This window comes from Lentinula edodes (genome assembly GCF_021015755.1).
Source record: "Lentinula edodes strain Le(Bin) 0899 ss11 chromosome Unknown C8R40scaffold_23, whole genome shotgun sequence".
Lineage (NCBI taxonomy): Eukaryota > Fungi > Basidiomycota > Agaricomycetes > Agaricales > Omphalotaceae > Lentinula > Lentinula edodes.
The window spans coordinates 546,574-562,451 of record NW_025764329.1 but is presented as its reverse complement, the minus strand read 5'-3'; the positions used below and the strand labels follow the sequence as shown (position 1 = coordinate 562,451).

Below are 15,878 nucleotides of genomic sequence, written 5' to 3'. Positions count from 1 at the left end.
GATCAAGACCGGTACCTTGGTTGTTATTATTGACCTCAACCTCGAAGGAAGATCTCTTGGCTCCAAAGAATATTTCAGAAGATTGCGACTGAGTAGATGAGTCACCTTGATACTTATATCCCTGTCCATATCCTTCTTCACTTGAGTAGCCTTTCTCGATGTTCCTAGTGAATCCTCCGTTGAATCCTCCATTGAATCCTCCATTGAATCCTCCATTGAATCCTCCGTTGAATCCTCCGTTGTAGCCCCTGCTGTACCCTCCATTATATCCACCATATTCACTACTAGGACCTTTATAGTTCTCTCTGTAAGACTCTTTGCCTTGCATTCCTGAGCTCCCCCCATAGCCTCCTCCCCGTATTCTCCAGTTTCCTTCATAGCTTCCTCCCTGCATTCCCAAGCTTCCTTCATAACCTTCACTTGGTGCTCTTAAGCTCTCCCGGTAATTCCCTCTGTAACCTCCTCTATAGTTTTCCCCGTAACTTCCATAATTTTCATAATTTCCCCGAGGTCCCATTCTCTGCAAGTTATCGTAACCAGTATTTCCGTATCCCATAGAACCTTCTTCTAAACCTGGCGTTTCTCTGTACTCTCTCCCTCCTCCTCGAATATCGTCAGGGAGTCAGAGAGCTGGGTGATTATCTCCTGGACCTGAGATGGACCTTCCTGTGTTCCATGTGTTACCGGAACCAATCATTGAATCAGAAAAATCCTCGGAGGTCCAGCCTGTTACGAAAATTTTTTAAAACCAAGCATTTCGACAGCAGTCAATTTGGTTTACCGCGGAAAAATGAAGAGTTGCATTGGTTTTGGTTCTATTAAGCTCTGTATAAGCTTTCTTTTGTTGACGGAAATATTTGTGATAAGATTATGCTTACTATAATTGAACGTTCCCAAGAAATTACTTCAGAAATGGACGCCTTCGAAGGTAAAGGTACCTGATGACTAATAGCAGATGGAGGCGGATCTTCAGATGTAGAAGACGCCACAGGTGGAGCCTTTGGAGTAGGAGGATCCTCAGAAGGAGTTTCAACTTTGTTTCCCTTTTTTCGTCCTTTGTTTTGAGCAGCAGTTTTGCCTCCCCTACTTCCTCTGCCGCGTTTCTAAGTGGGTAGCCAGATGAACAATATAAGAAATCCTATTTCATGAAGCAAATATACCGGTTTTTCTGGAAGGGGAGCCATGGGATTTGTTGCCACACCCTCGCCGATGATAGTATTGGGACCTTGAGACGAGGAACGTTGAGGAAGCAGCATTTTGTTAGCTGTCTCGAGCATTTGGTTGGCATGTCCCCCTATACCCTTTGTTGCCCTGCTACTTGACCTCTAAATCCCATTCGAATATTTCAGACAAAAACGATAGCTAAACGAAGTATCTGTACCTCTATTGGACCAACTTTAGCAAAACTCTCCAATTAGTGGAGTTAGAAAAAATGAAACTTACTAGGCAAAGATGCCCCCAAGCTAGTATCAGGCTGTTGACTCATGAAAAGGCAAAACAAAGGAAAGGGAAGCGAGAAAGAAAAGTAAAAAGCAAAGAGTCAACAAGTATAACGTGCCTTTGGGACCCACAGGTCCAAATAAGTCCCCTGCTTTTCTCTCCGAAGTTCCCCTGCCTTGAAAATAAGGTGTCAAGCACTGTATAATTGTTTTCGATTTCTGACTTGGCAAGTACAATAATTCTTCTTGTAGGAAATAAAACAAAAAATGTTATTCAAAGTACACAGGATTGCGTGCTCCTATTTCCTCAGTCCAATATAAGTCCCCCTGTAGCGCCTCTATACTGAAAGATTCGGAGCCCTTAAATGATCTATTAGAAATGAAATCAAAAGATAATTGAACTCATACCTTGGTCTAAGTAAATAATTTCAGTATTTTGATCTTTCCCAGTATCCGAGGTAAGAGGCTGCAGGTTTTCTTCTTCCCAAATCTCTGCTTCGTTTATGTTGTCTCCATCATCTCCTTCATCTCCTTCATCTCCTTCATCCAGTTCCATAGATGGCGGAGAACTGGAGGTGGCACCAGTAAAAGTTTTGGCTTTCAGATCGAGAAAAGAAGCTTCTACTTTTGGGGAGGCTTGTAGAGAGTAGAATCGATGAACAGATCTAGACGGATATCTAAATATTCATAGTTACCATATTTCTGAAAGTTATTCAACATCTCGTGCATATCTGCAGCAGTCTTCTTAGCTTTCGAGTTTTCCAGATAAATCTTGTTTTGCCGACAAAGGTGCAATTCCAGTATGAGCTTAGTTATTTGAATTTTCTGATCTAGAGCTGCTTGCTCAGTAGCACATAATGTTTGTTGAGCGTTGGCTATTCTGTAAAGATAATTGGCCTCCTTCTCTGACTGAGATTATTATTAGCCAGGGATTTTACCGACAATTAAGTTCTTACCAGAGTTTCGTAGGTTTCGTCCTTACTATCAATCCAAGGATGGTAAGGCGATAAGGAAGAGGAATCTTGGAGAGAAATATTTTCGCTGTTCAGGTTCATGATAACGTAGTGGGACAGAGGTGGCAGATCCCTAGAAAGAGCTCTCTCATAATAAACACAAACAAACTAAAGCTGATACGCTCTTACGGGCAAAACCGGAAACCATCTAATTGAGGTATTATCTAGCGGAAATAAATATTTTCAAACCAACCAAAACCATCCTTTTGATAAGACACCCCAGTTTTATCTCCGTGAATAGCTATAGACCCTCTAGTACCACTATAAGGTAAGTTAAAATGAGTAATTCTATCAGAAAAGAAAACTGCTACATCTCCGTTACGAGTTTCTAATAGGAGCCGCGGCTCATATAAGCCTAACTCTCCTCCTTGTGGGTTACCCACAGTTATACAGATACAGGCATATTTGTCATTGGTATCTCTGTGAGCCAAAGTACCGACATTGAGGTTAAACACAATACTTGTGAAAGGAGAGATTGGTGAAGTATCGTTCATAGGAAGAAGATCCACAGAAGCCAGAATCTCTTGAAAGGTATCAGGATGAAGCAGCAAAACCTAAGCAAAGTTTAATGAAAGCGACACAAACAAAATGCTCTGCTTACCTTTTCTACTACCCAACGTAATGCACCCTCTAAACTTTGTTTCAAATCTGCATAAGGCCCGGATAGTTTCTGGATATCTTCGGAAGGATGACACAGAAGCTGACTATGGTTCATTTTTCCTCCCTCAGCGCTGATTAGATACAGAGGATGAATATCCTTTGGGGCGTCGTAACCCTGTTAGAGATAAAAGGTTGAAATCTGGACAAACAAAGGAAAATAAAACGTACCTGAGTCAGATAACGTGTTTGGTTGGTGAAATGTAAACTTGAAAAAGCTTTAGTTTTCGCCGAAGAGGAAGGTTCTTGATGTTTGAATTGAGCGGTAGTATCAGATAAACAAGCTTGTATAGCCCTTTCGAGTCCCTCTTTCATACGTATCGGCATCGTAGTGTCCAAGGTATATAACAGATCTTTGTTATCGTCGAAAACTTGGACAACTTTTCTATAAATCTTTCAGCCAAGCCTCCAGTAAAAGTAAATTTTCCTACCCTTCGATCATATTTCTATCCAGTTTGAGGTATTGAGTATCTGAAAGCTGTCCCAAGCTATCGAAACGCTGATTCATCTATAGATATCCCACAAAAAATATCAAAGTTTGAACCAAGGTAATTAAGTAATCTTACTGCTCTAGCGTAGTCCTCTAATGAACTAGGTATAAAGCAATCTTGAGCTAATGTTCTTTCTTTTTCTGTCCATCGGCTTCGGCTTCGATAATCCGCCGGAAAAGGTTCCTTAGTTTTAGAAGGTTTGTAAGGAGTTTGAAGTACTTGATGTATCCCATCTACGTTTTGAGCCTGAAAGCCCATACGATCAAAAATCATAAGTAGAGGGGTGGGGGGAGGACCTGGAGAGGTGATTTCTTCTCCTTCTGACGATAATTCAGAAACCGCAGAAGGACATTGAGTAGCTCCTATCTGATCAGAAGAAAAGAGGAGAAATCTTCTCTCAAGATATGCAGGACTTATCAAAAGATCTTCTGTTCCTGAGAATTCTTCGAATTGCTTCCATGCCTGCCAATTCCTTGGAAGAGATCTAAAAGTACTAGACGATAGTTGTACTTATTCCAAAAGGATAAAAACTTGAATTTTACTCACTGGAAAAAAAAAGATCCGAAATAACTGTCACTGGTTCTTAAATCTCCGCAATCAAAACTAGGTGATAGACCCAGATGCTTCAGTAATGTCCTGTGATATAAAGTAGGAATTGCTATCGGTATATCTTTGCGCAGGTTGGCCAAAACAGGTATCAGGTTCAGCTTTACGATATCTTCTGCTAGGCCTTCAAGAAAATTGATAAGAAGGTGGAAGCTGTAGACAATCAAAAGACTCTCACCTGATGAGCTAGGAGCTTTAATCTTATTACACAAAGCCTGTATAACAGTCACAGAAGCTTTTTTACGGAAGTATTCGTCTTCTCCTTTGAAGGCAATTACGAGCAATAAATAAAGGGAGCCTATACTTGACTCTTAGAGAAAGCAGAAAATAAGAAACTATTGCTTACCTGCGTCAGCTAGGAACGCCCATCGGCTACCGGCAGACATGAAATTGCGGCTCTTACTTTCAGAAATATTGTAAGTTTGGAGAGACTTGTATATTTGTGTAGGTTTGGGCCGACGACTGTTATCTTTTAACTTCATCAAATTCAGGTGGCTAGAGGAATCCAATATCAGAGAGAATTCTTCAAAAGTGTACGAGAATATTGCCTGTTAACTTTGGCCGCAAAATAAAGCTCATTCAACATCCAAACAAATCGTGCAGAGCTGTCAACCTTTGCGGAGAGGTCGCAGCGTCTGGCTAAATTGACGAGAGACAAAACTGCCAAGTCTTTGACAGTATCCAAAGTTCCTTCCATCAGAGCCTTTAAGTCTGACACCCAGCTAAGATAATCGGCATGACCAACGGTAGTCTGGGTGCCAAAAGAAATTCTCCCCAGTTGTGTAGTAACGTCTACCAAAATATCCTTTGAGGGTTCTGCTGTTTGATTTCCTGCCACAAAACGGCTAACAAAACCCGAACCATAGGAGTAATTGTCTGTTCGCCTTCTTTTCTTGGTTCTAACACTTTTTCTAGGACAAGCCAGAGGTCCAGGATCATCTGGTTCTCCTCCAGATGTCCCCTTCGAATTTTTCTGAGTACGCTTTCTTTTCTGGGCTGACCTATCTCTGTCCTGAGGGAAGGGTGGCTCCTTCTGAGGATATAGGTGACTGGGATACTGGGGACTGGGACTGGGACCAGAACGGTAAAAGTATAGAGGTAGAGGTAGGTGTAGAAGGATACCACGGCGTCAGGGAACGGGATGTAGCAAGTACAGGAGGATGAGGAGAATCTGACCAAAATTGTGATTGGGAAGTTGAAGGCCGTAAATCCCTAGGTAGCGTAGGGGAAAGAGGGCGTAAGAGCTGCAGCGGGGACTGCAATAATGTTGAACGCAACTGGGACTCGGAATAACTTGACGTTAACAGGGAAAGGGACTGCGACTGTGACAGTGACTTTGAGGGTGATTGTGACAATGACTGTGGTAACTTTGAGGGTGACAGCAACGGCGACAGTGACAGAGACGCAGACAGCAACAGCGACGTTGACCGCGACAGAAACTGCGATGGCGACTGCAAGGGTGGCGAAGGCGACGTCAACCGCGACGGAAACTGCAAGGGTGACTGTGGCAACTGCGATGGCGACTGCAGCAACTGCGACGGCAACTGCAAGGGTGGCTGTAACCGGGATTGCGGAGGAGGTGGCTGGGGCCTCAATGACTGCAGCGGCGGTAAGGTCGGCGATGACTGCCCAGGTAATGTCGGCGATGACTGCAAAGGAAATGGCAGCAATTGCAAAGGTAACAGGGGTAACGGAGCAGGAGGGGGAGGTGGTGGCATCAACTTTGAGCTAGCGTCGATACTAGCCTCACAATATCTGCGAGTAGCTGCAGGGCGGTTAGGCCTGGCTAGCCCTTCAAGACCTAGACAGCAGCTCGCACAAAGTACCTGCCTAGACTGAGGAGTACCAATTATTTATTGAAAAATTCCCTTATTCAACCCGGAAAAACTTACCTGAGAGACAAGAGGAGAAGAAGAAACTGTTTGAGGACCTTCTCTGCTAGAAGGAAGAGCAGCCAGGACTTCACGGAGAGCAGGAGGTAGTGATTCTTCTCTAGCAAGATAGCTCTGTAAGGCTAAGGCCTGAGTAGCAGATAATCTCAAAGTAGACATTGGGAGGAAAGTCTCGAGGAGCCTAAATAAGACAACAAATATATTCAAATCTCTACCAACTGTTTTCAGGAGAATAATATGAAAAAGATGAATATGAGACCTTACTTTATTGCCCAACCCTTGCCCTGCTTCTGTTCTTGAGTTGTTTCCAGGAAGATATCGAGGCAAAAGAAAGAAATGTAAGTGCTTAAGTGCCTTCCGGATTTGGAGCTACCCTTCCTTTCCTGAAGAGTCTTTCCAAATCCGGAAGGCGCTTAAAAATGATTTTCTTTCCGCTCTCAGAGGCCTCTTTTGTCTATCTCAGATTTTGGAACAGTAACAACTCAATATCCTCAGCAGTAATGAAGAAGGAAGATTTCTCTGCAGATGCAGCAGTCAGAGCAGGACTTTTGAGCTTAGCAGACAAGCTGAGGGGTTAGCTTGTTATTTGTATTGTACTCGGTGCGTAGCTTCTATCTACCTGTCTATTGCTTGACTGACATATATCCTTAGCACTGAAGATCATGCCTGCTGAATTACCACTCGTATATCCCTTAGCACTGAAGATCATGCCTGCTGAATTACCACTCGATAGACGAGTAGCTGCCTCTGCTTAAGGCTGTTCAGAGGGAAAATGACAAACTGCGTGAAGGGTGTTCACAGGTGAGGTTTACCCTCCTTGGTATTCAAAAACTTCCTTATTCAAGTAGTTTAGGCATCGGAAATTTTGCTTTTGCATTACCCTGCGGAAAGTGGCCCGTACGTTCCCATTATCGCACAAGTAGGCTATCAATACATCAAGTACGATCCCGTGAGTACCTTACGGTTCTACTGACCAACTATTGACGTACGAAATTAGAACTACTCCACCAGCGACGATGAAGACAACGAGATGGCAGATGCTGACAACAACGATGAAGACGCTGATCTCGAAGATCATGTTACCGTTTAAGATTGTCCGCTCCACCACAAAATTGCTCATGGCCCTTATCGGGACCAACCCCGAGATGCTTTCTACAATCTACAACTCCTGGGCTTATATTATGCTTCGGTGACCGCAAAGAAACTGCGAAATCGGAAGTTTGGTCGACCTACGGCTTGTTACTCAGCCGGACCGCTGGATCGCTTTCCTGCCCATCCGTTTTGACCGTCGTACCAATCGTCGGTTGACTCAAAATGAGCTCGGTAAGCTCATGAAGATGAAAGAGATCTGCATCCCATTGGAATAATTGCACAAGCAGACATTTGACGGCTTGATAATCGACATTGGGATTGGGATTGAAAAAGTCAAAGTCGACATCGATCATGCTCTACTGAAGAGATTTGAATGGATAAATGTTTGCAAATTCACGAAGGACTCACAACGTCCGAATCCGAGTCAGATTCATCCTGACCAGTTTTTCGTTTTGCCATAGTACTTGGTACAAGGATGTGGATAAAGTGTTCTGTTTATTGAACAAACAAAACGGCCCGGATTCATCTATGCAGGCAAATCACTAACAACGTGAACCGAAACTTGACTTTGTTTTCCTCAGGGTATCTCCATCGTTCATCATGACGAAGACGTACCAAATGAGGGTGATATTTCTGCTCTAGGTATGTAGATTCTATCTATCCATCTATCGCCTGACTGACATTTATCCTTAGCACTGAAGACCATAACTGCTGAATTGCCACCCAATGGACGAGTAGCTGCCTCCGCTTGCACAAAACTGACGCCGAAACTCTTGGCCCAGATACAAAGCGTGCGTCACGCGTAGTCATATATTTTCTCTCTGCTAACGCGTTTATCCTCAGTCAGATACGCCCTCAGAAGCTCTTGTCAAAACTTTGGCAATCTTGTCAATCCTGATTAGCCGATTCCCATCCCATTTATCTGCTTCATCGTTAACGCCCCATCCACTAGCGGTTCTTGTTCCTTTACTATCTCATCCTCGGCCGGTAGTACGAAAGCGCGCGATTGTGACGTTGTCCCAATTTATCACAATATCTCCCCCTGAGCTCTTCTCAGAATTATTCACCGACAATGTACTGCCTTACTTGGGTCCATCCGCAAATATTGAAAAACAGCGGACTACTGTCAATCTAGTTGCTGCAGTTGCCAGACACTCGCCCTCTCAACTTGCCCCAATGTTGAGTGAGATTATGCCCGGTATCATTAAGGCTGTCCAGAGGGAAGATGACGAACTGCGCGAAGGGTGTTTACAGGTGATGTTTACCCTCCTTGGTATTCAAGAACCTCCTTATTCGAGTTGTTTAGGCATTGGAAATTTTGCTTTTGCGTTGCCCTGCGGAAATTGCCCAGTACGTTCCCTCTATCGTGCAAGTAGGCAATCAATACATCAAGTACGATCCCGTGAGTACCTTATGATTCTACCGACCAACTATTGACGTACAAAATTAGAACTACTCCACCAGCGACGATGAAGACAACGAGATGGCAACATGCTGACGACGACAATGAAGACGCTGATCTCGATAAGTATGTTACCGTTTCAGGCCTCTATGAAAGCCTCTCACAAAGATTCCTACACCAGATACTCTGATGATGAAGATACTTCTTACAAGATTCGTCGCTCCGCCACAAAATTGCTCGCGGCCCTTATCGGGACACGTCCCGAAATGCTTTCTACAATCTACAGAGATGTCTCTCCTGTTCTTATATTGCGCTTCGGTGACCGCGAAGAAACTGTGAAATTGGAAGTTTGGTCAACCTATGGTTTGTTACTCAGCCAGACCGCCGTCTATGGAGGTCTCTCGCAATCCAAAGAGGATGTAACTCGCAGAAAGTGCAAACACGATACTGAGATTAGGGACGTGGAGTGTGGTCGTCATTCACTTCTGAAATCCCCAGTACCAGCTTTATTGAAAGCTCTACTCAACCAACTGAAGTCACGAAAAACCTGGGACTCTGCAGGCTGGATTCGGTTCACTATACCCGTTATCAAATGTTCTCCCTGGCTCGTTATCTAGTCATGCTGCTTCCATTACTTCAACATCCCCGTCAACCTCCCCTGCGACACTGTATCTTAATTGTCTTTCTTTCCTTGCGCTGTTCTTTGCGACAGAGCTTCAGATCAAATTCAACCGGACTGGGAAGCCAAATTAGCAGCTGTGCGCGCGGCGGTCACACAACGAGCAAACCACCGCACCGTTAAGCATCAGGTTGGCGACCGTCTGATCCCTGTAGGGGTCACTAGTGGGCGCGTGCTTGTACTTTCCCCTGAAGAAGCTGCGAGAGCTACTAGTAGTAGTGACAATGAAGGTGGGAGCTGGTGACCACGAAGAAGACAGCAACGGGTAATGACCTCGAGCAGTACCTGGGGCAAGATTTGGAGGAGGTACGTTTCAGATGACTGCAGTTGTCTACTCTTGACTTCATTCTGTTTTTTTATGATGCAGATAATGATGATGGAGGCTATGAGACTATCTTTGTTGGGACATGAAGCCCAACAACGGAAAGAGGCAGAGGAGAAAAAGAAGGCAGATACACAGACCAATAAAGTAACGGACTAACAAAACCGTCGCCAGTAGTACAAGCCCAAATGGGGCATCTACTTCGTCCGCTCCTAATCTTGGCTCTGTGGGCATGCCATCGGTTTCCCCTCTCTCTTTGTCGTCTTCGTCGGCTCCCGCCCAACAGAAGGGTGGTTCGTTACGGGTTAAATGAGGATCTTTGTTCAATCGAAGTTGATCACCCTCTCTTGCTCCTCCCTCGTCCCAATCCTCATTACAAAATGCTCCTCCATTCAGCGCACTTGGTGCGGCGTTGAATATGGCATCCACCGCAAGTGCGATTTTCAGAAGCAGTAGTTCAACCTCTGCCTCCTCTGATCCTTCCCCGGAAAAGTCCTCTCACACCCCATTGCTTGCAAAAGAAGTAACATCCCCATCAATGATCGAATCTGCTTCCATGAGCTCTCTACCTTCTACCACCTCCAGCAGGACCCCGTCACCTATTCCTCCTTCAATAACCGTAGTGTCTATCTTTCTTCCTCCTGCATCACCAACCCCACTGGAATCGCATTCAGCCTTGAAAAGGCCTCTATCCATCAATACACCATTTGGGGACAATGATTCCTCATACAAAAACCTACCCTCTTCTCCAGAAGAAATTCCTGAAGAAACGCCTTGCGAACCTCTGATTCCGAGGGACAGGGCAGAGGTGGGAACAGAGCTGAGGTCTGATCCAGAGGCTCCGGTGGGGGGTCCTGGAAGGGATCAGTATCAGGGGCACCTGTCTGGGCCCTCTGCATCTGTGTCGCAGTGGGGCATGGGTTTGTCTCCCGTGTGGGTCGGTTCAGCTGTCAGCGGGTTCGTCGGCGGGGGGGCGGCGGGGTTTAGGGCATTGGAGACGATATTGACGACTGGTGTTACTGCGCTCAAGTAAACTATAAACGGCAACAAGCTGGGTGATCTGCTGAAGGGGTTGCTTGTGAGCTCTCTGGCCGTTGCTCTGGGCGGGGGTGGGTGGTTGTCGGTTCTCTGGGGAACTTTCTGAAATTCCTCAACATCTTCTTAGGCCTTCCGTACAAGACGCATCTCTCTGGTAAGTCTGTGGGAAACGAGGCTGGGAACAAGAATTTGTATCTTCATTAACGTGTAAAAGTCTCGATCTAGAATATACAACAAAACCCAAGCCTATTTTGTCCGCCTTCTAACAAGATTCTCTACCTGGGATGATCTACGTCGAAGCAAAATCCTTCTTCCGAAGTGAACAATCTGGTTTACACGGAATCACGCAAGAAATCCAAGGCAAGACTCTCACCATCTCAGCGCTCGGTCTAGATCTGGCAAAAGATTGATCTCCCTGCAAGGTCGGTAAGGAAACAACGTAAAAGTAGAGACCGCGTTAAATTGTTTCAAGGGAAGAGCACTGGAGAGATCAGGTTGGTGGATGCTGTTTTGGATACTGGGGCTACTGCGTCGGTTCTTTCCTTCAATTTTGGTCTTCCACCAAAGAAAAGATTTGTCTCCATTTTCGGACCAATCAGGATTAGTTGTCTTTTGCTGTTCAAGAACAGCACCTGATAGAGTTGAACAAAAAAATAAAATAGCTTGCTGAATTTCCGTTCTGGTTCTTGCAGGGCCTGGATGATGAGCATTTTGTTTCTTTTATAAATAGCAAATTAAAGATCTGAAAAGATATCTACAAAAGGTGTCTGACACAAAGTAAAGTTTACTATAAGCCTGGTCGGCGTTGTCTCGTTATTCTTGGCGTAAGGAAGATGGAAACGATGTTCCCACGGAGCTACTCTCAGCCAGTTCCCACTATGTTTCCCTGTCTTTACTGTGGACACCTTTGCAAAACAGAAGCAGGTCGTCGCAGTCACGTAAAACAAACGTTATGCAACTACAAACCTGGCTTGGTACCCTTATCAAATTTAGCAGCAACCATTCCTTCTACCCCTTCTAGCCGTCCTTCTACCCCTTCTACCCCTTCAACCCCTGACATGCCATCCTCGGATCCTGATTATTACAACGAGGAGATGTTCATGGATATTGATCCTATGGGAGCAGCTTCCTCAGAACCTTGTACTGTCAGATTTCCTAATGCTGGACAACGCGTCGGCCAAGGAGTGACTTACTTGGATGAGTTCAATGACGATCGTTTTGCTGAGGAAAGGAAAACCAATCTCTATTATCCTTTTGCCTCTAGGCCAGAGTGGGAGACTGCTAGCTTTCTTCTCAACTCTTCACTCTCCATGAGAGAAATTGACAGTTATCTTCAACTCGATCTCGTAGGTGTTCCTTTACAGAAAATACCCTAGCTGAACTTTCATAATCTCAGACTAAAAGGAATAATTTATCATTCAGAACGGCACAAAGGCTACATGAACTTACAGATCTTCTTCCTCCGGTCCCGAGTTGGAAGTCAAAAACGATCAAGACTTTACCCCTTTACCCCTCTCGAGCTCCCATAGTTCTCTACTATAGAGATGCTATAGATGTTCTACAAGATCTCATGAAGAGCCCTCTTGTATACGACTCTCTCAACTTCAGTCCTTTGCAAATATTTGAAGATTCTAGAAAACTTGTCCGAATATACGACTCCTGGCTATCTGGAACTAGAGCTTGGCAGATGCAGGTGAGCTAACTGCGCTTGAAATCCTATAGAACGCATTACAGAGAATAGTATAGGGTCAACTTCCTGAAGGAGCGACTTTGTTAGGTACAATCTTGTCTTCCGACAAAACTACTGTTTCTGTCATCACAGGAAATCGAATTGCCCATCCTCTCTTAATCTCCTTGGCGAATATAGACTCTGATCTATTGTCGAAAGCTTCCTTATATTTGTTCAATTTGCTTGCTCTTCTCCCAGTCCCTAAATATATTGAGCGAAAAACCTCTATACGGGGAATGCTTGAAAATCGACTGTATCACGAATGTCTCGATATTGTTCTAGAACCCCTCAAAATTGCTGCACGGATAGGCAGTATCATGAGTGATCCCCTAGGACAGCTTAGAGTTTGTTATACTCCTCTTGCTAGTGCTATCGTGGATACGCCGGAGGCTTCTTTGATTGCCTGTACTGGGGGAAAAAGCTCTCCTTTCTCAGAGGCGATTCACAAGGATTTTGGAGATGGTAAACACCACCCTCCCCGTCTCGCGACCAGTACTCTGCAGGCTATAGATAGTATCCAAGCAAGGGGTATTCTTCCTCAGGATCTTCCCGCTTATAAAAGAGCCTCAGTGACTGCCCATACCAACGGCATTGTTTCTCCTTTTTGGAGAGATTGGCCTCTGGCAGAACCTAGCGAATTTCTCACTCCTGAACCGCTACATCACTGGCATAAAATGTTCTGGGACCATGACACCAAGTGGGCAGTACAAGCTGTTGGAGCTAGTCGTATCAATTTCAGGTTTTCTATACACCAGCCAACAGTTGGTTATCGCAGCTTCAAAGAGGGCATATCAAGTCTGAAGCAGGTCACTGGACGTACACAGAGAGATGTTCAGAGATATCTAATCCCTCTCATTTCCGGAGCTGTTCCGTCGAAATTTGTCCTGGCTCTCAGGGCTCTTACAGATTTTCGCTACGCAGGCCAAGCATCAAGATTTAATCCAAATACCTCTTCTCGAGTACAGTTAGCTCTAGATGAGTTTCACGAAAACAAACATATCATTCAGGATCTAAAAGCTCGTAAACCCAAAAGGAGTTCCTATCGTTCACTGGGAAATTCCTAAGCTGGAGTTTATGCAAAGCGTAGAGCCTAGTATCCGGGCCTCAGGACCTATAATGCAATGGACAGCTGATACTACTGAACACGCTCATATCACTCTTGTCAAGGACCCTGCTAGATCTGGAAACAATCACGACTTCGAAATTCAGATATGTAGGCACCTAGACCGACAAGCTAGGGTCAGGAGGTTTGATTTAATGACTTCGATGGTGGATGCAGGAGTTGACTTTCGACTGGACGATATAGAGGGTGATGAAGGTAGAGGTGATGGAGAGCAGGAAGTACAGGATGAAGATGAAGAGGCTACTACAAAGATATCATCCTCGGAACAACTGGCTGCTCACCTCAATCTGGTATCAAAAAAGCTATTTGGATCGTTCCGTCCTAAACAGAACTTCTTTCTCAAGGCCCGCTTGTTAAAGCAAACCTTTTCAGCCCCACTTCCTCTTCGGGTTTTTCTGGACAACGTTTCTGGAGAGATTGCAGCCTTCAGCCTAATCCGTGATCCTGACCTTAAAACTCTCTCGTTAGAGCAAGTCTCTGATTTGTATTCTCTTCCTGACTTCCCAGGAGCTTGTGCAGATTTCTTGGAACGTTACGAGTCAGAAACACAAAGTTTTATTATAGGAGGCAGAAGAACCGGAAATTTGCTGTCAAATTTACCCTTCTCTAGAGTGAAAATATGGTCCCACTTCCGTATACAATCAAAGATGTACTTCAACTCTGATCTCCTCACCGATCCTCACACTATCTTTGCAGCCCCTCCAAGTGAAAGCTGGGAATTTGGACGACAAGATGCTGCAATTCTTAATATTGATTCGAGCTTTTCCTGGCCGAGGAGTTCTATGGAAGGTAAAGTTGTTATTTACATGATTATATCAGTTAGATTCATTTAAACCTTCCTGCTTACTTCTTAATCTTAGGTCACTGCATCGTTCTAGTAAAAATCATCTTCACAGTTTTGCAACCGAGAAAGCCCTCTCCCCCAGTGGTCGGTACCAATAAATTCTTAGCTTACTGCGAGCGGTTGGATGTAGTAAATCAACCTCCTCCTCCCCTCAAATACCGACACCTTCCTGGATATAACTGTTGGCCTCCTCACTTTCCTGATTATTCCTCGGGATGCTTTGTTCTGAAAAGAGCTAGAAGAGCAGATGGCTCTCCTTTTGGAGATGTGATTCCAGTTTCTCAATTCCGCTCTTTTGCAGATATCTGTTCTCGTTACCGTGGAGAGCCTCACCCTTCTTTAACAAGAGCATCCAGCCAGTATCGCAGCGATGAGTTTCTATTAAACAAATATTTTAACAAAGAACTTTTTTTTGCTCTAGATAAAGTCGATCCTTGCCTTACCAGTACTGAGTAAAACTAAAATAAGTCTATGTTTTGTAAATAAGCTTATCAAGTACGTTGTTGCTGTTCTGTACCTTCTTCAAATCTCGAAACATGATTACTCTGAAAGCAGCAGAGAGCAACGACAGCTGGGAAAGCCTGGGATAAATACTTCTAAAGGTGTTTTTGCTGGGAAACACTGGGAACTGCTGGGAACTGCTGGGAGAAATTTAAGCGAAAATCCAGGTTTTGCAGATGTGTCATTCGCGCCTTTCGACAATGATCTTCCGTGGTGGAAGAGGGTGGAAGAGGGTGGAGGTAACAAAGGGTAACAAATCCACTCAAGGATCACAATGTCGACGGAGCTCCTCCCGGCATGGTCAGACTCTCCAGAGGCATCAGCATCTGTTAGTCCTACCTCAGAAGCAAAAGATCCGCGATCATACTACATTGTCGAAAGGCGCGAGTGGCAGCGCGCTCGCCAAGCGGAAACGTCGGGAACCTTTTCGATTTTATTTTATTTTATCTCATTTTTACGCTACTGACAAGGTTTTTTGCAGGTTTTTTGAATACTTATAGTGCTTTGCGTAATTCTTTGCTTGCTTGACTTTTTCCAATCTATTTGTGTCTATTTATTTGCTCAATATATTTTTGCCCCAAAAAGGATTTCAGCAATAGCTTTTTGAAGCCCGACGGCCCCGGTGGTCCTCGAATGGAGCCCTCTCAAGCCTCGGCCCAAAAATGGATTGGACAGATAAATAACAATAAACACTTGGTAAAAAATCCATTCAAGCAAACCTTTTCGCAAAGCACTGTACCCTGTAATTTGTGTTTACAAGTTTACAAGATGATATTGGATACCTCTACTCCAGGGGTAAGCACCTGTAAGCACTGGTAAGCAGGACCCCTGCTTATGATAGGAGACGTTGGTTCTCGAATCGGTCAAAAATCAACCCGATTTTGCTGATAAATTTTCGGTCAAGAATGGGTGATCTGGGTTGCAACCTGCTGCAACCCAGAATTCGGTCCGTCGTAAGAGGTCGTAAGGTCAGTTCTACAATTCAGCACGTTTGAAAACAAAAGATTGGGGTCAAAGCAGGGTCAAAGTCTCTTTACCGTAAAGAGTCAA

The 15,878-nt window shown here is 44.5% G+C and overlaps 6 protein-coding genes across 6 annotated transcripts; 4 read left to right on the top strand and 2 right to left on the bottom strand.

Annotated features, from left to right (window-relative positions):
• Positions 1–2,715: 2,715 nt before the first annotated feature.
• Positions 2,716–3,230, bottom strand: C8R40DRAFT_1020015 (uncharacterized protein; the record flags this gene model as incomplete). Its single annotated transcript, XM_046222987.1, has 2 exons — positions 2,716–3,006; positions 3,054–3,230. Coding segments are annotated over 2 exons (468 nt in total), but the record flags the coding sequence as incomplete, so codon positions are not given.
• A 1,487-nt stretch (positions 3,231–4,717) lies between these two features.
• On the bottom strand, positions 4,718–6,257 carry C8R40DRAFT_1172003 (uncharacterized protein; the record flags this gene model as incomplete). Its single annotated transcript, XM_046231802.1, has 5 exons — positions 4,718–5,276; positions 5,329–5,462; positions 5,512–5,855; positions 5,957–6,041; positions 6,099–6,257. The coding sequence occupies 5 exons, from the start codon at positions 6,255–6,257 to the stop codon at positions 4,718–4,720; spliced, it is 1,281 nt and encodes a 426-aa protein (XP_046085167.1).
• Positions 6,258–8,054: 1,797 nt separating this feature from the next.
• Positions 8,055–8,607, top strand: C8R40DRAFT_1048589 (armadillo-type protein; the record flags this gene model as incomplete). Its single annotated transcript, XM_046224516.1, has 2 exons — positions 8,055–8,444; positions 8,497–8,607. Coding segments are annotated over 2 exons (501 nt in total), but the record flags the coding sequence as incomplete, so codon positions are not given.
• C8R40DRAFT_1196269 (uncharacterized protein) lies at positions 8,322–9,045 on the top strand (the record flags this gene model as incomplete). The annotated part of the gene is given in 4 exon segments (XM_046233083.1): positions 8,322–8,444; positions 8,497–8,592; positions 8,641–8,722; positions 8,736–9,045. Coding segments are annotated over 2 exon segments (373 nt in total), but the record flags the coding sequence as incomplete, so codon positions are not given.
• A 966-nt stretch (positions 9,046–10,011) lies between these two features.
• On the top strand, positions 10,012–10,626 carry C8R40DRAFT_1172001 (uncharacterized protein; the record flags this gene model as incomplete). Its single annotated transcript, XM_046231801.1, has 1 exon — positions 10,012–10,626. One exon carries the CDS (start codon positions 10,012–10,014, stop codon positions 10,624–10,626), a length of 615 nt encoding a protein of 204 aa, XP_046085164.1.
• An 883-nt stretch (positions 10,627–11,509) lies between these two features.
• On the top strand, positions 11,510–14,783 carry C8R40DRAFT_1172000 (uncharacterized protein; the record flags this gene model as incomplete). The annotated part of the gene is made up of 5 exons (XM_046231800.1): positions 11,510–11,977; positions 12,028–12,324; positions 12,378–13,319; positions 13,378–14,272; positions 14,344–14,783. The coding sequence occupies 5 exons, from the start codon at positions 11,510–11,512 to the stop codon at positions 14,781–14,783; spliced, it is 3,042 nt and encodes a 1,013-aa protein (XP_046085163.1).
• Positions 14,784–15,878: the final 1,095 nt, after the last annotated feature.